The sequence below is a fragment of the Protomyctophum parallelum genome, assembly GCF_964188405.1.
Source record: "Protomyctophum parallelum genome assembly, chromosome: 7".
In the NCBI taxonomy this organism is placed as follows: domain Eukaryota; kingdom Metazoa; phylum Chordata; class Actinopteri; order Myctophiformes; family Myctophidae; genus Protomyctophum; species Protomyctophum parallelum.
The window spans coordinates 17,200,886-17,223,815 of record NC_139705.1 but is presented as its reverse complement, the minus strand read 5'-3'; the positions used below and the strand labels follow the sequence as shown (position 1 = coordinate 17,223,815).

Here is a 22,930-nt window from a genome sequence, read left to right as displayed (position 1 = left end):
TAGTAGAGTATCATTTTTATTTTATTTCTTACTTTACTGGAATAGGCTATTTCCAGTTTAACACCTTTACATACTGTACTACATCTCGGAGGCAAATAGCTCTACAATCCATTTGAAGCTTATAGAGCTGCTGTCAAAAGATTTGTATACCTTTGAAAACCTGCATAATGAGTAGGCGTACTTTCGGTGGTTCAGAACCCCCAGGGGTCCCCACATCATTTTGGAGGTAAGGGTTCCTTACTTCCTTGTGACAGGTTAAGTACTTAAGACCATTTTAATAAATTAAAACATAGGCTACTGCGTTAAAAGTAATCAACAAACTACAACTGGTCAAACATTGGCCAAATTGTCAAATATAAGAAAGAGGCAAACATTGTGAAAATAATCCCCAGTTCAAATATGATTATTTTCTGGGGTCCCCACAGTTCAAATATGACTATTTTGAGAGGTCATGTTCTGAAAAGTTTGAGAACCACTGTCATAGACATGTAAAGGTCTGTGACTATGTGCTCAAAATTATTCTGGACTGAGTGCAGTCTGTAGTCAGACAGGCATAGGCTACACAATATCCACTCGCTAGAATATATTGTCCAAGTTTATTTTATTCTTATGCTGTTGGTACCACACGACCATGGGTAGACATCTCAATCAATGATGCAACTCTGATTCATCAGTATTGGATTAATTTGGATGTGTCCGAAATTACAACCATTTTCGGAGAATGTGTTATTATTCTTGTGTTAGTTTATTTTTATTTTGGTCATTTAAAAACAAAAATAAAACAGTTGTTGAGCAGACCCCCTAAATAGCTCTCCTTTGCACCGCTGGTCTGGAAGGGAAGACCTCCCTTTAACACGCGCAGAGTGTAGCATGGTTGATTTTGAAAAGGAAAAAGGGATCAATATTACCGGTAGTCTTAATTTAATCAGATCAGGATGACCCACCAGCGCCTCCTGGGGTACCAACATTTCACCAAGTCACCGATGTCGGTGTAACAGCCAGCCGGGGGACCCTCCTACTGAAAAGAAGCGCAGGTGGCATTACATGAATGATAGTGAAGTTTGTCCAGAAAGGGACTGGGACAGGAGCCGAGGAGGACAGACAGCTAATGACATTTATTTATCTTGTGTCTGACACCTTCTAGCAAGCAAGCAAGCAGCAGCCAGACAGTGTTACGTTAGTTTGTCGTCTCGATAACACTATAAAGGTCCGGTTCGGGGAGGGTTCATGTGAACTGCATGGAACCTTACTGTTGACAAGAAGCAGAAAGTAAAGTGTATTGTTGGAAGAAGGCTCATGCTAACAACAGCAGTGGGTTAGGCTAGTAGCAGCAGCAGCACTAAAAAGGACCATGCCAGCCCAGGACAACAACAACAACACGAGAGTGTGTGGCTCTTAAAGCTAGCCTAAAGCTAAGCTTTTTCCCCTTTTTTAACTCCGTTGGCGAAGACGACAGAGGAGAGGACAAGTTTGTTTTTTCAGACTACTTTCACCAGGTTTATTTACAACTCTATATCGGGGCCATAACTAACTTAACTCCCGGCCGGTGCGGGGCCACCATCTAACCATGTTGTCCAACGTCCCGAACCAAAATCAGGCTGCCTTCCCCGGCATGGGGTCTCTACAGCAGGGGCCTCAGGGGCCACCACCACCGACAACAACCAACCTAAACAACATCCATGGGCAGCAGCAGCAGCAGGCCCCCTGCTTCCCCCAGTTCCCCGTGTCGAACTTCTTCTGCAAGCCTCACAACCCGCTGCTGATCAAGAAGAACGCCATCACGGACGACTACAAGGTGACCAGCCAGGTTCTGGGAATGGGCATCAACGGCAAGGTGCTGGAGATATTCCGCAAGGACGACGGAGAAAAGTGTGCCTTGAAGGTAAAATAAGTTTATTTGTTTTTCTTCCCCATCTTCAACGTGTGCTGGCATTGTTGCCTGTGTCTCTGATGAATTGTAAAGGTTTGAGTTGGTCTTTATTTTTATAAGAAAGGGACAAGAAGGGGACACATTTTCTAACAATGTATGCACACATTGCACAGCACTGATTGATTGAAAATTGTCATGTGAACCATGGCTAGGAAAGTACAGATCAATATAATATCTGCTAGGATAAAAACAGAAAAAGCACTTGTTTATATAATGGTCCTCCATTTTCAATTAATTAATCAAAATATGCTCACTAGGCAGGCTTTACAGGCTTGTAAATGGTATTTCATATATGTCAGTAGTTCAGTGGCATGCTATTCTATTTTCTTCTCCCCTGCAAAAAAATATCCTCAAAAGTGTACATAAGTGCAGTGTACTTGCATTACTTGCAAATGCACTTATTTACTTTCCACCAGACCACCACTGAATCCAACCTTGACAGGCTACTGTCGTCCATGTGAGAATGGCTGGGGCTTTGGTATGGTACATTGTTGACATATTGGTGTGCGTGTGCGTGCCAGCAGGAGGTGTCAGTGAGTGTTGTAATGTACTGCAGCTGTCATTCTGATCCACAAATAACTTCTCCTTTCAGTCCCCTCTCCCCTGGATCTGATAGACTGATGAGAGAGCCAAGGCTGCTTGTTATTGTTCTTCTCTGCTATTCTGTCAAATGAGCACATCACCCATTTTTAGAGGTGCTCCAATCAATCAGCCACCGATTTTAAGCCAGACGATTTTCACTCCAAATGAATCGATCGGTGATCCGCATTTTACCCGATATGGGTAATTTATACCATTTAAGTAGTATAAAAGTCAATCAGATTTGCATCTTTGTGACAGGCCTAAAAATCCACACACATACAGGAACAGTTTTGACGTGGGTTTGACATAATCATATTGGAAGATATTTTTTTTAAATTTCCCCTTACGCACAAGAGCGGCATCAACCGATGGTGAGAGAAATAATCTGGATCGGTCCCGATCGGCGCGTAGCGCGCAACTCTGCTCTTGTTGTAATCTGATCGCCATTGTTGTTTACATGTATGTGAGAGCACAGTGTACTTGATAATGTATTGTGTACTGACTGAACTGTATCATACTTTATAGGAGCTACTGGAGACATCTCAGACAGCAAGGTCAGCTTGCTGCAGCTAGCAGTTGTTATGTCTCAGTGTTGTTAGTTACGTCATTAGGATCCAGCTATATATTTCCAGTATAAATACATTATCAAGTACACTGTGCTCTCACGTACAAGTACACAGCCATGGCGATCAGATTACAACAATGATCATGTCATTGCAGGCAGACAGGCAGCAGACACAGAACCTCCCGACCCAAACACTGATTAAACATAATGTGCCATTAAAAATAGCTTCCAATAGCTTGTTATTTTTGCGTCGAGGAGGTATGTGTCCATATCGCCTTGAACGGCCAACAAAATAGATCTCCCTCCGGCTCCCACAGACTAGTGAAGCGCAGTAATGCATGATTTATTCTTTGTCGTATAAAGTGTTCCGTGCTGAAATAGCTGATCTACAAGCTCACAACGCGTTGTTTTCAACACACGGAGATATGCAGGCCCCGGAAGTTCCAGACACACAGGAACGCACCCAGGGTTCCGGCTCGGTTCGGGCGAGCCGCCCCGCTTCCGAAACTGTAGAGAAATGACAGAGTTACCATGTGGGGGTCCCCCGAACATCCAGACCCCCAGGAACGTGCCCAGGGGGCCGGGCCGGTTCCGGCGTGCCGCCCCTCGTCCGAAACGGTTGAGAAATGACTGTTACCGTGTGGGGGTCCCTCTACTGTACTGTACTGTACTGGCACACCCGAAATCATCATATATACACTTAATATGTTCGTGTGTGTGTGTGTGTGTGTGTTAGGTTGTGCACAGGTGGTGAAAAACAACCATGATGTTTTCGTGCTCAGACCCAGCCAGCCATCCACCCACCCACACACATCTCCGTAAGGGAGCAGTTGCACCGCTCAAAAATATGCAATCTGCAAGCTCACAATGCAAAGAGCTTTTGAAGTCCTGGTTGAGAAATAAATCAACTCTATTAAGAGGATTTGCGGGATAATGGCGTTTGTGGTTGTTCCCGGATCTCTCTTGATTTCATGACGTCCTCCACTTCCCGTCCTCTGTACTTCCTCTTACCTCTGCCTTCAGGACAGAGAGGCTCTGCTCGCTGCCAACGGTTCAGTTTACAGAGATGATGATGATCAGACTCTCACATTACCTCACCGTCCTGCCCTCCTCCTCTGTTCTCGGAGGCATTAGTCAGCTGTGAGGTGTGTGTATTTCTATACTTGCCAGCAAAAGTAGTTATTAATACAGCATTTAACCACTTCTCTTCTAAAACTTCTCTGGGGGTCCTGGCACAAACTATTTTCAGATGGGGGGGATCCGCGGCCAAATACATATCAATTTGTCGTCGTCCCCCCCCCCCCTTGATAGTTGATACATGTGTATGAGGCCTGAAGTATCGCTCTTCAGTGAGTAAATGTACTTAGTTACTTTTCCGCCAGTGTTGACAACAAGCAAAACCCATTGTTTGCAGAGCTGCACTGCAGATAAGAGGGGGGAGGGATGACATCATTATAACTTACAGTATGGACGCAGATGATGGAGTCGTCCTAAAAGCACTGACTCCATTAGACGGTGCTGGGGACTTCATTATATACAGTTACAGTATGGAGTCATGAGTCATCCTAAAAGCACTGACTCCATTAGACGGTGCTGGGGACTTCATTATATACAGTTACAGTATGGAGTCATGAGTCATCCTAAAAGCACTGACTCCATTAGACGGTGCTGGGGACTTCATTATATACAGTTACAGTATGGAGTCATCCTAAAAGCACTGACTCCATTAGACGGTGCTGGGGACTTCATTATATACAGTTACAGTATGGACATTGGACGCTATTCATTTAAATGGAAATTGCTGATATTATATATATATAATCGTTGATATGATTGGTTGGCTCCTATGATAGGGCCCATGAAAGTGAACACCAAACATTTGGTGTCCAAAATGCGGAGGTGATAACGAGCGCTAAATGTTAAAGCCCAGGTGCGTGGGGGTTACTCTACTAACTCCACGGGCCGCCTGCAGTCCCAGCTTTGACAAGTAGGGCGCGTGGCTTCAATGTTGGGTTGTTCTGGGGGCTTGGTTCAAGTATGTGGCCTGAAGATGTATGAGTGAGTCATCATGACTCAGTAGAGACGGATGTGGTACAAACTGTATGCTGTCTGTGCTGACCATGCAGTTCACTGATAAGGAGAGACAGAGCATATTATCTACACCGTGTAGATAATAGATAATATACTGTAGATTATACAGTATGTGATTGATTAAAGACCTGAGGTAAATTCTACAAAATGTAATAAAGATAAAAAAAAGCCGTACTTTATCATACTACAGCGTCACACAAAGGCATCAAAAGTCCGTACAAGCTCGAAATGCGGTGTGAAGCGACATGTTTCGACTTTCGTGTGTGTGTGTGTGTGTGTGGTTTCTTTTAGAAAACAGGATTTAGAAGGTGTTTTTATAATCGGCTGTCAGCTGGAATTTAATAATCAGGTGATTACGCAGCGCTAGAATGCATTTGCTATTGACTGCAGTTCTGATGTAAAAATTAGGGGTGGGAGTGGCTCAGGGGTTGGGTGGCCGGTAGGTGAGTTTTTTTTCCCTAGGATGTCTGGGGTAGGGAGCACTTGTTTTACCATGCCGACTTCTACTAGTAGCTACCCTATAGTTGATAACCTGTTGTATAATGGTATTGGGTAGTATCTATCGGTGTATGAATGTAATGCACAATCTATCTAAAGCGCTCTGGATAAAAGTGCTATCTAAATGCACCATTTAAAATCAATATGTCAATGGCGTTCTGCGCCTTGGATTGAAAATGACGAATATATTCGTCAATCAATGGCAGTGAATGATATGAGTTATTTTGCGAAGAACAAACACAAAAAAAGTTAAAATATGGAGGACGTGAGGTTTCTCTCCCCACGACGGGCAGCGGTGGTTTATTTATGTTGTTGACTCTGCTGTCTGGCCAAGTCCGATGATGTCAGAGAGGGAGGGACGACGGGGACATGCATGCCTGTGTCTAAAAGTAGCCCGGCGCTAGAGGCCAGAGATGACTGGGGGATTATTCATTCAGCATGAGAACTGAACTAACTGCAGCACACACAGTGTCCTGTCCCGTCCCACTCAGTGTTTTGGACATGACAGTAAACAAGCCTGGGAAGAGAAACCCACCCAGAGAAAGTGATTCCACCAGTTCCTACTCCTTGAATGGCCTTTGTGTCTTTCTTATCAGATATAAGGGGGGAGGGGGGTTGTTGCCTGTCAGTGTCACCATTAGAGCTGTTATGTCATTTTACTTAACGATTAATTGTCGCCCCCAAACAATTTAGCTGACAATGACCACTACCACTAATCAAAATAAATAATGTACTATTGGCTTAAAGGACCACTTCACCATCTTCATATAATTGGTCCTCACTAATAATCATGATAAAATGCCACCATCTTATTCTTCTTCTTGGAGAGAGAGAGAGAGAGAGAGAGAGATATTCAATTTTTGCATTGTAACTTTTCAGGAATGGAAAGCCTGCCGTTTCTATTAGCTTGGATTCCCCATCAATGATGTCACTGGTGGACGGGTTTCTGAACCGCTCACAGTATGAGACACAGACTGAGTAGGAAGAAAATGTGGTATTTTATCATGAACATTAGTGAGGACCAATTATATGAAGATGGGTTGAAAAGTGGTGAAGTGGTCCTTTGATCATTTTATACTAAATGTGTTTTTCAATAATAGCAGAAAACAAACAGGCCTGGGAGAACAACTTATTGGTTGGGTGAAATTCAAAGTTCACTCCCACTTGGATGCACCCTGGGCAAGACCTACGCTGAAAAGACTATCAGCGGAAGTTGCGGGTTTTTAGCAGAAGTATTGCCCAAGGAAATGACGTTGATGCTTTACAAATCAGTTTACATTCTCCGCGAATGTTGTGATTGGTCGGGAAAATATCGTATCCGGGGGAAATACATTTGACGGCTGTTCCGGAGGATACATCCGCCGATAGCTTCTCTGCCTTACGTTGTGACCAGGCTTTTCTTTTCGCGGATAAGTAAGCCTGGGACCGAGGCTAACTTGGATGCCACTTTTCTTTTTAAATTGAAAACAAATCGCCCGCTGTCCTTGAGGCTACCTGGGGATTGGCTCTGAACCAAAACACCATGTTTGCTTACGAGGTTGTGCTTTTATGGTGTAGTGGTAAACATGGAACAAGGAAGTTGTTTATTTGTAGTGATGCCACTGCACAGGTCTGACCCCAGGCAATATGGCGATGTACTGTAACTCGAAGTGTGTGTGTGTGTGTGTGTGTGTGTGTGTGTGTGATGCACATCGGCAGCAATTAGGCATTCAGTGTCTTGCTCAAGGACACTTCAAAGCTAAATTTACTTGCAACCATTATCAAGGAGTTGCATTGGTTTGGTTGACCTTAAAACTGTTTTGTTGCAAGGAGTCGCAGCTGGTATGGTTTGGGCTTTACTCTGGGGCAGCCGGGATGGAACTGGGAACCTTCCCGTTCCCAAGCGGCAGCTCTACCTCTGAACAACTGCCGCCCCTAAAGCCAGCCGAGTCCTCGCAAGTGTAGTAATACTAATCTGTGGGTGTGTTCTCAGAATGCTCCAGGACTGTCCTAAAGCCAGTTGAGCCCTCGCAAGAATACTAATACCAACGTGTGTGTGTGTGTGTGTGTGTGTGTGTGTGTGTGTGTGTTTCAGATGCTCCAGGACTGTCCTAAGGCCAGGCGAGAGGTTGAGCTCCACTGGAGGGGGTCTCCGTGCACGCACATTGTACGCATCACCGACGTTTATGAGAACTTGTACCAGGGCAGGAAGTGTCTGCTTATCGTGATGGAATGGTGGGTTGTGGTGCACGCACACACAGTTACACACACAAACTGTCAAACATGTTTAGGGTCATTTTATTATCTACTCAGGCTTTTGTGAACACCCCCAACAGTGTTTAATTTTCTTTATTCAGTATTTAGATATTTGATATTCATTTTATCTGACACGCCCACTTCCTAATACAAATCTAGATGGATTCTTGGATCCCAGCACACAGTGGCAGCCCTCCATGTTTACACACGGATAGAAAGAAGGAATACTCTGTACACTGCGGTGTTTTTACGTGTTTCCTTAAGCAATTGATTAATGTGCTCATCTGACCATATTTCGATTTCGATACTTCTCCGTCTCCAACTTTACTCCTCATTCATCCGCCACATTGTTTGCTTAATTCCCTTCATTTGATGAGATTGCATTCCCACCTGCACCGATGCGGTTCTTTGATGCGCATTAGATTAAGGGTGCTTTCACACCGGACATGTTTGGTTCGTTTAAAACGAACCATGGTCCGCTTACCCCTTTGGTTCGGTTGGTGTGAACGTGCATACGAACTCTGGTGCGGATCAAAGAAACGAACCATGGTCCGCTAAAAAAGGCCGGACTCGGTTCGCTTTCAAACGAACCACGGTGCGCTTCGTTACTGGTGTGAATGCATTCGGACTTTATAGAGGACCAAATACAGGACGATAGGCAAAATAGCCGTCGGGCGTCGGCAGTTGTGAGGCTGCATTAATAAAAGCATGTATTTTTTTACGGGGATCATATGACAGCTGACAGTCTGATTTTAATAGTAGACGCATAGGCTACAGTATATGTCGAGGCGCAGCGCAGCATACGAGGTTCACATGCGCAAAATGTACAAGTTATCGACATGGAATGGTGTACGCCACTGTACGGTATGGCACACGATGTAAGCTTGTAGATCTGTTTATTTTAAGCATGCGCTGGCCGCCGCCACGCAAAGTTATGACAAAGCATGCGAATCTGCGATGCATGAGTCTTCATGCGAGTTTCTCTTTCAACTCGTGTCCCCTCCTTTTTGTGTGTGTGTGTGTGTGTGTGGGCGCGTGGGCGCGCACGCACATGAGGGGACTGGGGGAGAGACCCATATATTTATATGGGAGAGACGCAGAGACAGAGAAATATTTAAAATCATCCATGTCGCGCAGGCCGCAGGTATCGAGAAAAAGCCAATGTTAAATAAGCTATACACAGGTGGTCCCAAATGATTAATTGATTACATCACTATAGCAAAAGACGTAAAACTAGGTCAACTCAATTAGCTGCAGCGGAGCTGTTCTGACTTGAAGCTCAATAACCAACTGACCAAACCATAAGATGACATGGAAATGCCCGCCGCGGCGACGATTTGATGCGCAGAAATAACATGGGTGAAGGTGCACACATGGAAGAAAAGTCCTTTTTATCGGGGATACCTTGTTGTAGGCTATACGTCTCCGTGAATTTATGCATCAGCATTCAGCAGCAAGCACATTATTGTTCAAACACCTGCTCCTCTGTTCATCTGTTGCTCTTATTTGGCTAATAAAAGAATTAATAAGAATGAATGCAATAGCAAGTTGTTGCTGCCTGTCATGTTGCTGTTCTCTTCTCTCTCTGTGTGACTGAAGGTTGCCCCAAAAATTGTAGACAGTGATTTCCCCTCATGTTCTTTTCCCCCTCACTATTTGGTTCGCTTAACATGTCCACGTGTCATTTGTTTACATATTTGGTACGCTTTACAAAGTCCAGTGTGAACACCAAACGGACCAAAATCAAAATGCAAATATTTGGTCCTTGGTCCTTGATCCGGACCTTCTAAGCGAACTTTGGGTGTGAAAGCGCCCTAAGAAAGAGCCTTCACACCTGCCAAACGAAGCGCACTTTCCGACAATGTGTAGAAGGATTCGTTTTAATCACAGTAAAGCTTTCTGGTGTGAAGGCGACCTTAGTAAACGAGTGCCATACATACTTCATTGTACAAGAGTGTCGCACAATAATTAGCCGATCTACAGTACAAGCTCAAGACTATAATAAAAAATGTTTTTTCTTTTTCTTTTTTGGACATAAAGGTTTCCACCTGCCAGCGACGCTATGCTACTTTATGCTACTTTATTATAATACAGTAGCACAGAATGTAGCACGTGGCATAATAGCTTTTATTATACCCACATAATGATGTCAGATGTTTGTCATTAGGTTTAAGCTGCTGTATTCATGTAAAATATGTTGCTTCTTGTAAACCATTCCGTCAACGAACGGCTCCTTGGAGTTTAGACTTTTAATGGGTTCGGTTTCACTCTACAGTCAAACCAGGTTTATTTTATGTGTGGCACACAAACCGAATACTAGCTATAAAAGTTATTTTCATGGCTTGTGTTTGTATAATATATTTAAATTGGGTTGTTTTGGCCATGTTCTCAAAGGGTGGAGCATTTCATTTCTTCATAACGATATTCCGTTTTTATGATAATTGGCAGTGAAAGTAATCGCTGAACAGTCTGTAAGAACTATCTGTAAGTGTCCAAGGTGGCGTATCGTACTAAAAATAGCCCATCTACAAGCTTGTAGGTCTGCTATTTTAGAGTTATTCTTAAAGCCTCACTATGTAACTTTAATGAATACAATGTAAGAGTATGTTAATACAATATAACTTATACAATACGTTCAGCACTTATGCAGGAAACCAGGTTTGAATCCAGGGTAGAAGAGGAAAGTTGCATAGTGCAGCTTTAACATATAAAGATTGAAATACAGGGCTTTTATACGTTATCTAAATGTTTGTGTTAGTGTGATTTCTACATGGGCTGCTCAAATCAAAAATAATAATACATAATTATGTTTTTTCCTTTATTTTTCCTCAGTATGGATGGCGGTGAGCTATTCAGTCATATCCAAGACCGAGGGAATCATGCTTTCACAGAAAGAGGTAAAAGGAGATTTATTCTCTCCCAATGGTCACTTTCTCTGTTTACCAGGGGCTCAATCGGTGTGTTAATTTATTCTCTCTCTCTCTCTCTCTCTCTCTCTCTCTCTCTCTCTCTCTCTCTCTCTCTCTCTCTCTCTCTCTCTCTCTCTCTCTTCCCCCCCCCCCCCCCCCCAGAGGCCTCAGACATCATGAAGAGCATAGGAGAAGCTATACAGTACCTACATGCCATCGACATCGCTCACAGAGACATCAAGGTAAAACCATACAGTAACTACATGCTAACATCACTTACAGAGACATCAAGGTAAATAGTTCCTAACTTGCTACATGCCATCAACATCGGCCACAGAGACATCAAGGTAAACCATACATATAGTAACTACATGCCAACATCACTTACAGTACAGAGACATCAAGGTAAATAGTTCCTAACTTCCTACATGCCATCAACATTGCTCATGGAACGATGTTGATGGCATGACCTTTGACACAGAGACAAAATACAACCACCCCAATTGTATAAGTTAAATAGTATTATCATACTCATACATTGTATTCAATGACCCTTGTTTCATTGTACAGATATTCTACTGTTAGACGGATATTAGGTTCTTAGTCTACTTATGATCCTAGATGACTATTTCTATGCATTTGATGTGTTAGCTTGTGTTACTGTAAATCGCTCTGGATTAAGAGTCTGTTAAATGCCTAAATTGTAATTGTACCCCTTTAGTGACACTATTTTTGCATCAGTGAAGTGCCCTTAAAAGGTGGTATTCTACATGTAGGCATGTCACAATAATAGACGCTGTAACAACAGTGTTTAGGTTGACCGGTTAGGTGTGACCAGCCGTAGTCTGACTGTCTGACAGCCGCATCAGGGGGGTCTGTGACCGGAGCCCCTGCAGTGGAGTGCAGTCCAATACACACAACCCTCTTTATCTCCATCTTTTAACTTTAAAAAAGGTTGTCAGCTTCACATTCAAACATATTCAAACTTATTATAAAATATTGGCTAAAACCAATATCATTTTGATATCTGTTCGATATCGATATTGTATTTTAAGGCAAACATCGGCCGATACCCATATGATGACCGATTTGTTGCCCATCCCTAACCTACAGTTTATGCAGACCCAACTTGTGTGAGCTTGTAGCTATATACAAGTGTAAAAGCAGCCATTACAACACCACCAAAATACTTTATTTTGTTGCCCATCCCTTCTTTTAATTTATAGCTTTTTCCTTTTTCTACTGCATTCGATTTTGTGATGTAATGTATTTTTATATGTTGTTCATGCTCTTTTTATTCTGTATTTATGTTTTGCACTGGAGCTGTTGGACAAAATCTATCTATATCTATCTATCTATTGTGTTTACTTATTGTAAGTCGCTCTGGTCAAAGAGTGTCTACTAAAAGGCCTACATTGTAAATGTATGACGGTACTGTAGCTCCATGTAGAATTGTTTTGTGTGACTGCTGCTTTTCTGTTGTGCTGTGCAATTGAGGTGTTGTTGTGGACTCTTCTTTCAGCCAGAGAACCTGTTGTACACATCCAAAAGACCTGACGCTCTGCTCAAGCTCACAGACTTCGGTTTCGCCAAAGAAATCACCACTCTCAACTCACTGGCCACACCCTGCTACACCCCCTACTATGTTGGTAAGCACTGTTGATTTTTTTTATTATTATGTTTTGACGTAGACTAAATGGAATTTTATTCAAAAATAAAATTCCATTTAGTTTTAGTCATATTTTAGTCATCTGAAATGTTTTAGGTTTATTCTAGTTTTAGTCTAGTCTAGACTAAATCTACAGTACTACAAAAACAAAGTATTTGGTGGTGTTGTAATGGCTGCTTTTATAGCTACAATCTCACACAAGTTGGGTCTGCATAAACTGTAGGTCTGTTATTTTCAGCATGCAACCAAGCATAAACTGACTTGTCTTATTTTGTTCATAACATTTTAGTCTACTTTTTATTTGTTGAATAAATTGTCATTGGTTTTTATTTGGTTTACATTAGCGTTCTTGTCGAATAAATTAACACTTTATTCCAGACACACACACAGGGGTCTATGGAGTACATGGATATCGGTAATGTTTCAAAAATAAATTGCCGATCTAACAAGCTCACAGAAGGGCAAAGTTCAAAGCTGCGATCATGCAACACGTTGTGATCTTTTATATCTTGCTTTCTTTTCTGAAACCCCTGACGGAGAGAGAGTCTTCCTCCCATGCAGGGTTCAAGGGGTTATAATACAGCCATGTCGGTACTTTTTATACTGTTTGTCTACAGAGCTTTCCTTGGCAGGAGATTTCACTGGCGTGTTTAAGAAGTTGCTGATCGTAAACGGTATATAGGGTACTTCCTGTGGAAAGTACAGTATCGACGCTGCACGGTTAATGTTTTGCTTAACAAGACGTTAACATCCTGTGGACTAGACATGTACCCGTTTTAAATTCAGCTGTTTTTTTTTTGTTTTTCTTTGTATTTTCAATTGTCAGCCAAAGTGTGGAATACATTAAATCAGTGGTCACCAAATTACCAAATTGTGTGTGGACTCAGAGTCACACTGCTGTGTCGTGATGAGTGTGGATTTTGTGAGAACCACACAGACACAGACCTTTTCTTTTCTCTAAATGCTAAACACAGCACGGTTCTAGACCGTGTAGAGGTGCTTTTTGAATTCAGGAGTGCCTGCATTAAGTTGTAACACAAATGAACATGTCTTCATTGTTTTGTTGTTTTTCTCCTCTGTGACAGCCCCGGAAGTCCTCGGTCCAGAGAAGTACGACAAATCGTGTGACATGTGGTCTCTGGGCGTCATCATGTACATCCTGTAAGTCAAACCGAGAGGTCAACGGGATCATGGAGATATACTGATTGCAGGTTTTGACATCTGTTTATGGGTTTAACATGTGGCTCTGTTTCACTATGGAGGAGGATAACCATGGGTTTAACATGTGTCTCTGTTTCACTATGAAGGGCAACCATGAACCTCCTGTAACCTGATACTTTTCCAGAACATGTCGAGTTCTGTGATACGTTTGTTTATGTTTTCTAATGCCCAGAACCAGCCCTGAAGGAGGATGTGTGTCGTCAAAAAACAGAAAACCTCCAAAAATGTCCATCAGTTTATCAGTGTTTTTCATTTTGATTTATACTGTTTAATCTTTTAATTTATTTTGTGGTCAAACAATAGAATATCGTTGCTGTCGGGTTTAATTCAAACAAAAAAAGCAACGATCCTACAAGCCCACAATGCATTGCGGTTGTAGATCTGCTTTTGTATATTTTAGACCATTTTTGAACGCCACTGGCCAAAGGTTTTACAGGTTTTACTGGTTTGTTTTACGGCAACACCATTACCCTATTCCTAAAAAGTTATTTATTCATAATCCTCGATGTCTCGCTTATGGGAGAGTGACCCCTGGGCGTGATCACATAACCGAGACATCTTGGTCGTAGTATAGCCACCTGAAATAACCAGACTGACGTTCGTGACCTATAATTTCTGTCCATTCCATTCCCATCCAGGCTTTGTGGATATCCACCCTTCTATTCCAACCACGGCCTGGCCATCTCCCCCGGCATGAAGAGACGCATCCGCAACGGCCAGTACGAGTTCCCCAACCCAGAGTGGTGCGACGTATCAGAGGAAGGTTAGTACCACTAGTTCCACCAACCCAGAGTGGTGCGACGTATCAGAGGAAGGTTAGTACCACTAGTTCCACCAACCCAGAGTGGTGCGACGTATCAGAGGAGGGTTAGTACCACTAGTTCCACCAACCCAGAGTGGTGCGACGTATCAGAGGAGGGTTAGTACCACTAGTTCCACCAACCCAGAGTGGTGCGACGTATCAGAGGAGGGTTAGTACCACTAGTTCCACCAACCCAGAGTGGTGCGACGTATCAGAGGAAGGTTAGTACCACTAGTTCCACCAACCCAGAGTGGTGCGACGTATCAGAGGAAGGTTAGTACCACTAGTTCCACCAACCCAGAGTGGGGCAATGTGGCTAAATGCGCGCCCACCCCTCTAGACCAGGCTATGTCACATGTGACATTTTATTTTAACATCAGTCAGAAGTGATGGTTTCAGTAAACAATTGTTGAGTCAAAGAGGCTGACTAAGTGACTGATAAGGATATCATTGTAGATAGTAGACGCGCGCGTGTGTGTGTGTGCAACCTTTGAGCTGCCTGTGCGATCATTGCCCGTTTGTTTTCTCCTTCAGCCAAGCAGCTGATTCGCCACCTGCTGAAGACCGAGCCCAGCCAGAGGATCAGCATCACCGAGTTTATGAACCACCCCTGGATCAATGTAAGAACCTCCTCCACAGCCTAACTAACACTAGCCCACTCCACAGAACACTAGTAGTCTACTTGAATACCATAATATTAAAATATTAGTCAATTATTCGGTGGTAAAATATATTTTTTGTCCTATATACAGCTTTTGATTTGATTAGGTCAAATGTCCGCCAAATCTTGAAATTAGGTCAAATGTCTGCCAAATATGATGTAAATTTGTGGCAACAGGCATTCTGATTGGCCAGTATGAGATGATGCATGATGATCTACGATAAGAGCGCCCCTCACACCGTGTTCTAAGCCTTGAAAACAACCAGTGAGTAAAGGTTTAACTATAGGCATAGTGGGTGAAGCGCAGCTGCCGTTCTGATTGGCCGAAAATTTTGTCCACAGTGGCTACGTTTACATGAAGGGTGATCATTCCGAATAAATACTTCCGAATAAAATACATCCGATGTAATGTTTTTTGCAGCGAGTTTACATGGGAAATGGTCATTCCGAATGAGTGTTTATATGGAGAAGTGATAGAAGACATGATACATGTTAATTCAAGTGAAACTACGCCATCTGTTGGACACATAAAATATAGGCAGTTCATTCATTGTGACTTTCAGACGAAAGACGACACTTTGAAATCCCATCATTTCATTCCGCAGTAGTTTTGAGGCTGCTGCTTGGATAGGGACGGACATACATATTATGTTTACAGTCTTTTTTTCCCCCACCTGCTGCCTCCCCTTCTCCGCTGGGAAGGTGATCATCTCGTTTTTATGTGTAGCCTACTTTATTATCTACAGCACGGCCAGGGCACGCAACACACTGATTATTATTGTATCGGGTCGCTCGTTATTTTTGAGAGAGAGAGAGAGACCGTTGAACACACACACACACACACACACAAAATGCACGAAATAACGCGCTCTATGTGCAAACTCCTCGGCGCGCCTTGGATATGAGGCTTATGAGCGCCTTGGAGTTGGAGCGCAATGGAAATGAGCATGCTCAGAAAGACCAGAATTAATTTACATCCGAAGCAGTGTATACATGAGTCCAATTTTCTTTCAATCACATTGAACATCGGAGTAATCCGGCCAGTGACATCGGAATGGTTTTTAGATCGCATCGAGCGTTTTCATTCGGATGTAAGTTTTTGTAGGTGTTTACATAACAACGTTTAATAGGATTGAACTTCTATTCGGAATGAAAAGGGGATTTAACTGCTCATGTAAACTAGCCAATGACTGACAGATGGATACGTTGTGAGCTTGTAGATCTGCTAGTTTCGATGTGGAACACATATTCTATGGTGCAGCATAGGATGTTACGTTCATTGCTGGTGAGAGCAGACAGAGTTACAAGAGGAGAGCCACACGGGACTGTGCTGGTTGAAAAGAAATGTATACGCGATGTTATGCATTAAATAAGGCTTAAGCATATAAGCCTTATATATATACTGTATGTTCGACAACAACCACAGTCCCTTTACAAGGATTACGATTAGCTCTGGTCTATAGCGTTAGAAGGAGCTAGGTTATGATTACATGCTGCTGCTGCTGCATATTATTTTTTAAATCTTCTCACCATCCATGTGTTCTATGTTCACAGCAGTCCATGGAAGTCCCTCAGACGCCTCTACACACCAGCCGTGTGCTGCAGGAAGAACAGGACGTGTGGGAGGATGTCAAGGTATGCGTCTGGCTTCTTTTCATGTTGAAGTTGAACATTGTTTAGTTTTTTAGTTTTCTCATGTTAATTTGTATTTGTTTGGTTGTAAGTTTAAACATTCTCAAATAGAAACTGTAATCAAATCTAACTATGTCAAATTGTGCACTGTTTGACAAAATATGCATCAAATCAACACATGTGTATGGGACTCTGGGCCAACGGACCCCAAAATCATGGGTGGGCCTCATGGCTCACAGGTGGGCCTCGTGGGTAGGCCTCATGGGTGAGCATGTGCTGCTTCTCTCTAGGAAGGGTGTGTGTGTGGGCATGTCCCCTGTACTCCACTTCTGATTGGCCGTCATGGAGGTGGTGTCGGGATCAGATACATGATAGGTGGGCATCACTTTAACACCGAGGTGCTCACTCTTCCTTGGTGCCCACAGATCCTGTTACCTCAGAATCTATGTCCTCCCTTCCTAAAAAAAAAGGAAAAAGTTGTACCCTCATCTAGACTGTAAAATCCTCAAGTGTATTTTCATGAATAAATCAGAAGGAAAGAAGCACTGAACATTGTCCACCTGTGCCCTCTACTGGTCACTGTCGGCTTTACATTTGGGCTGCATTTGGCTGCACAGTGTAATTATTTCATTTAGGTTTATTGTTAATGCAATGGTTACATCCATTTCACTCAGACTGCACCTGAACGCTTGCCCCAATGCCCGCTGGACTTGTTGAGAAATAAAAATAGGTTGTCATTTGATTTCTAGACACTTAAACCTTAGTATCTATACTTAAACTTCACCGGGGTTTGCTCTGTACCTGGTACGCTCCCCCCCCCCCCCCCCTCTTCACTGAAAATAGCCGATCTACAAGCTCACAACGTGCTGTGTTGAGAGCTTGTTTTTGCCTAAATTCCCCCCTCCTGTTCAGGCAGACTCTTGCCTCCCACAATTCCGTCATACAGTCTGTGCAATGGAAGCTCTGAAAACTATTGCCTTTGCAGTCACATGAATTTGTCCTACTGTAAATCAAATTAGTCGATTTGACTGCTTATCAGAAATGGGAATTAAAAAATATGTTTTAAAGATATTTTTGAAAATATATGTTCGTGAAGGGAAATGACGAAGGAGGTGTACAGTGCCAGACTCTTGGTATAGCATTCAGTGGAGTAGTTGTGTGGCTGGCTATGTGAGACCCAGGTTCAAGAGACTAGCATTAAAATGATAGTTCCCTAAACCTTGAAGCCTGTATCGCTTCCTCGACATCAAGTCAAACGATAAAACCTGGTACAAATTATGTGCCAGGCAGGCAGGCAGCGTTGATGAGCCATCTGCAGCGCATAAAACCTGCAGCTTGATTTCACTGCCGCTGATCAAAAGGTCAACAATCCCCATGCAACAAGAATACTGTTGCATGGGGACAGTAAATGTTATTTAGGAAATGACAAAAAGGGCTACAAGTACTGTATACCTTGTCAGTCACTTTCCCTCCCCCAAAAAAAAGAAAACAGATAAAAGAATACATGTGGTGAACCCCCCCTGGCGTGTGAAGCTCATAGAAGGTACTTAAAACTGCAATGACGCAACGCCTGCGCTCGTTAACATTTTGATCGTGGTCCTTTTATTAACGAGGTGCAGTGAAGTGAAATATCTAAGTTTTATTATTTGCTCAGGTACTGTAATTTCAAAGTAATTTTACTTTTACTTGAGTAGTTCCATTTCTTGACACTTTACTACATCTCGATGTTACAAATATAGGGCCATTCACACCGAGTACTATAACTGCAGCCTGCACCGCTCAGTTCACACGGGTGTGATTTATCTATCTCTTTCTACATTATTACACTGTTTAGAGTTTTTAGACTGATGATAGTTCTGCCTTCTTAAATGACCGTCATATGGCAGCCAAGCCTTTCCTTCTTTTCACCTTTTGAGCACCTTAAGAGCACTCGTACAAACATAGTGGCAGCCAAGTCTATGGACCTTTAAATTATTGTTTGTTTACGGCAGTTTAACAAACATTGACATTATGTGGCAGCTACGTTGGGCGCCCTCAGTCCCTTCACACGAGTGTGATTATTTTGTTTATCACCCTTCAGGAGGAGATGACCAGCGCCCTGGCCACCATGAGAGTGGACTACGAGCAGATCACTATCAAGACCCTCCAGGATTCCACCAACCCGCTGCTTATGAAGAGGCGGAAAAAAGTCAAAAGCACATCCACGCAACCGCCAGGCCTGTGAAACCACAACAAAAGACTCTTTTAGAAAAAAGCCCTCTCTCTCACACACACACATTGTCCCGTCTGTCCTAAGGAACGTTGCTGTGATGTGTGTGTCGACTTGTTATTTCTCTCGTTTCGCTTTGCCTCGCCTCGCGCGCACACACAGAAAGAAAGACGCTCTCACTGAGAACTCTGGGAAATCCAGAGAATGGCCAGTGTTTGAAGACTGCTATTTCCCCCCCAAAAAAACGAGGAAAAAAAAGCTGTTTTAATTGTGTCTTTTTGTCAACATTGTAACCTTTTTATCGTAGATGTTATGATTCAAATGTGTCATTGATCATATTTTAGGTGATCAGACGATCAGATTTTTAGGTGATCAGACGGTTATCACAATCGAACGGTGGTTCTCATAGTGGGGGGTCTACCACAGGGACGGTGGTTCTCATAGTGGGGGTTCCACCACAGGGACCCTCGGTGTTCCTTGAGCCAGGTGTGTAACTCTGACAGTGTTAAAATGGACCCTTACAGGTCTGTAACTGTGACTGTGTACAAATGACACATTTGTACACTCAATCGTTATGGGGTCCTTGAAATAAACAATGAGAAAGATAGCTTGCTAGTACGGCCACTACGGCAGCCAATGAGAAAGATGGCTTGCACTACTAGTGAAAGGCAAAGCGATGAAACATAGACCGCAGGTGTTACACAGCAGCTTGTGAACCACTGCTATATAACATTTTTCTAGTAGTTGAACACTTAAAAGGAGTATAGTTCATGAAGCCTTGAATTAATGGAGTTATTCTTTTTTTTGTCACTTTCCTAAGCCAATCATTTGATGACCGGCGAAAAGATGCTAATGTTTCTGGTAGGAGACTGCCAGTCAAAAGTATTGGCTCAGGAATGCGAAAAAATAAAACATCTCTATGAATTCAAGGCTTCATGGGGTGTGTAATCGATAGAAAATAAGTCTTTATTTTTGGTGAACAACTCCTTTAATTACTTAAAGGCTTACTTGAGCACTCCACAGAAATATATAATTTCGATTTACATTTTCAGACAGTTATCACGATTGTGCGTCGAACACGTCAAACGATTATTGAGCACTCCACAGAAGTATAACGAGGGTCTTTTGTTTGTGTCCCCCACATGGCTCTCACAGTTGGCTAATATGTACTGGACGCCGTCATCGGTAGCCGAGCGACCATAAAGAGCGACACCAAAGGATTACTTAAGCGTTCCGGTGCGGGGGTGACTCGGCTTCTTCGCTCTGCTATGCACTGGAAAATATTTTAGTATGTGCACTGAAGGTTATTGCATAAATCCCTAGTGTTGTCAGGGGTGGAGGAAAACATCTGTGTATAATAGTGCTTTAATTGTTTTATGTCTCTTATATTGTTGATTGATTGATTGTACATTTATTCATTCATACCTCACGTCAACAGTATTTTTATTTTCTGCGTCGGGTGCATTATGTTGCCGCAAAAATAAGAATAATGTTTTGTATGAGACGTGCTTTTGAATGGGTTGCCTTGTGGGTTGTGCTATTACTGTATGTGTTTTGTTTCAGTCACGTCAGCCAAATAATTTAATGTCGTCTGCATAGGAAAGTTGTGCCCTGAAGCCCTGTGTGGCAGAGAATTCTAATTCAAAAACGGTCGGCATCGGTTTTATTTTTATTAGGTTTTTTTTTAATCAAAATGTGTGTTGTTGGATGAATGCATGATTGCCACAGATGTGTTTTCAATGTAATTGCTCCCGGGACCCATTACATTGAAAACCTATTTACGTCACTGCATATTTTACTGTCTTTTTTTTTACATTTTGAAATGGTTCAACTAGCCGATCTACATTGGCACGTAGTGAATTTGTAGATTGGCTATTTGAACTATTTCATAATGTTTTTCAGAATGGTAAAAAATCGGGGTAAGGTGGCACGCAAGATGAGGCCCTAAGACTTTGCTGTTGGCGTTTTGTGGTGTCCCAAATATCAGTGTTGTAACTCCTTCCCCCCCATACCAGTGTCCATTGTGTGGTGGTAGGCGTCAGCATTCATCATGTACGTCTTGACAGACCGATCGCAACAGCATTTTACTTGAGAAGCTGGTGTTGGTGAACCCTGCTGCTAGCCAAAGCATTTTGAATCCTCCTGCTTCAAGAGCATTTTCAACACGCACGGTACACAGCAGCAGCAGTGATGGACGAGTACATCTGTGTTCCATTTATCAATTTCTAACTCTTGAGAGGGTCCATTTGGTTACGTTTGTATCCGCTCAAGAGTTAAAGTAACACTGAGGATTTTTACAGTGTTGTTTATAAGGTCCCAAGGGGCAAGGGACAGTATAAAACAAGGGAGTAGTTAAGAGATGTCAGAATCTATAATATTGCACCTTACTAAAAAATTCATGTCTTGTACTCTCAAATTAAATCTCTTGAAATCTTCTGAAGTTTCGGTGTGCATAATGTTAGACTGATAGGTTCTTGGTTAACTTAGATGACTATTTCTATTGCTTTTGATGTACCGACCTTGTGTTGTCCTTGCTTCCTGTAAATCGTTTTGGATAAGAGCTTCTGCTAAATGCCTCGTTATATTTTTACAAAAGTTGTAAAAATTGTATTGCTACAAACCCAATACTCATCTACCGTAGCTTTTAGTGGCACTTTACCAATTACCTCCCCTTATGAATGGGTACTAGTAGTTTGTCTTCCTGACAAATGTTGTAGTCCTAACATTTCATAAACATTTTCTCATTCCTGGTGGGTTGGTTTCCCTCCTCAGATTTATGCAGGAAGTAAGGTCTGTCTTTTATTTGTCGCTTGCTTTTCACCCCATTTTGTCTTTTTTTCCCCTCCCTCCACATGCACGTTTTTGTGTCGTCACTGCTGTTGTATCCTACCGCCTAGCCTGCCAGTGAGGAGCCCCCAACGGGAGGACGTACTCTTGTATCCTACCGACTCACCTGCCAGTGAGTAGCCCCCAACGGGAGGATGTACTCTTGTATCCTCCCGCCTCCCCTGCCAGTGAGGAGCCCCCACCGGGAGGACGTAGAGCCTTCGTCCTACTTCTCCCGCCCGACTGACATTTGCCAGCAACCCAAGAACGTAGGTGTAAGTATTGATACATTAACAACAGCAGAGAGCTCCAGACTTTCCTTTCTTGAGCAACATTTGCCACTTCCTCCTGGGGGATCCCGAGGGCGGTCCAAGGCCAGCGGGGAGATCTAATCCCCCCTCCCATCTGGTCCTTGGTCTGTCGGGGTCACCTCCCAGAGGGACGTGCATCTTGGTGGGGGTGGTATCAAGTGGTATTGTTACTTAGGACCCTAGTAGAAACTCTCATCCACTCTCATCCTCTTCTGTGTGTTTCAGTACAGTTCGTTCTTTCTGATAAACCCTGTCCCTGTCAGGGTGATCTGTGTACAGCCAACAATTCCGGGAAACCATTTGATCCTTAACAAACAGCAACTGGCAGTAGACACACACACACACACACACACTGAGTTTAATTGGCATTCCGAATTGTATCATTGCATCGGAAAAACGTGCATGCTCACCAGGCAATGAGCATTTCCTGCATGTGAATCCTGCACGTGGTTTCATTTTTCAGGGTACAGGCTGTATGACCGCGTCAAGATGACGCGATTAGAAAAATGCAGAAAATCAAAACCAACCCCAAATCCTTTTATTGGTGTGTAAATATGTTGGTCACAACATGAGGTATTTATATTTTAGCATGCCACAATTTTGGATGAAAAACGTGGACTCATATGTCATATACTGTACACCTAATATCTCAATGTGTTTAACTTTAACTGGTGTCAACTCATTCACTCCGACTCTGGCGGCTCAAATCAAGTGTGTTGATTTGCAGAGATTATGTTTCTGTTCACGTTACGTGTCTTATGTTGAATCATTCTAGTTTTGTATCATCCC

At 42.8% G+C, this 22,930-nt stretch overlaps 1 protein-coding gene across 2 annotated transcripts; it reads left to right on the top strand.

Moving 5' to 3' along the window:
- Positions 1 to 1,018: 1,018 nt before the first annotated feature.
- On the top strand, positions 1,019 to 21,439 carry LOC310862244 (MAP kinase-activated protein kinase 2-like). 2 transcript variants are annotated; one of them, XM_083770046.1, is made up of 10 exons: positions 1,019 to 1,882; positions 7,741 to 7,880; positions 10,734 to 10,798; positions 10,973 to 11,052; positions 12,333 to 12,459; positions 13,565 to 13,640; positions 14,339 to 14,463; positions 15,037 to 15,122; positions 16,721 to 16,798; positions 18,876 to 21,439. In XM_083770046.1, the coding sequence occupies exons 1-10, from the start codon at positions 1,568 to 1,570 to the stop codon at positions 19,017 to 19,019; spliced, it is 1,236 nt and encodes a 411-aa protein (XP_083626172.1). In that variant the 5' UTR covers positions 1,019 to 1,567; the 3' UTR covers positions 19,020 to 21,439. The 2 variants fall into 2 exon arrangements, with proteins under 2 accessions (XP_083626172.1, XP_083626171.1); XM_083770045.1 differs by having other exon boundaries at positions 16,718 to 16,798.
- Positions 21,440 to 22,930: the final 1,491 nt, after the last annotated feature.

Excerpts from the sequence above, each read along its gene's own strand:
- LOC310862244 (XM_083770045.1), top strand. The coding sequence starts at position 1,568 with ATGTTGTCCAACGTCCCGAACCAAAATCAGGCTGCCTTCCCCGGCATG. Across the intron at positions 11,053-12,332 it reads TCGCTCACAGAGACATCAAG|CCAGAGAACCTGTTGTACAC; the intron begins GTAAAACCATAC and ends CTCTTCTTTCAG. Across the intron at positions 15,123-16,717 it reads TGAACCACCCCTGGATCAAT|CAGTCCATGGAAGTCCCTCA; the intron begins GTAAGAACCTCC and ends CTATGTTCACAG.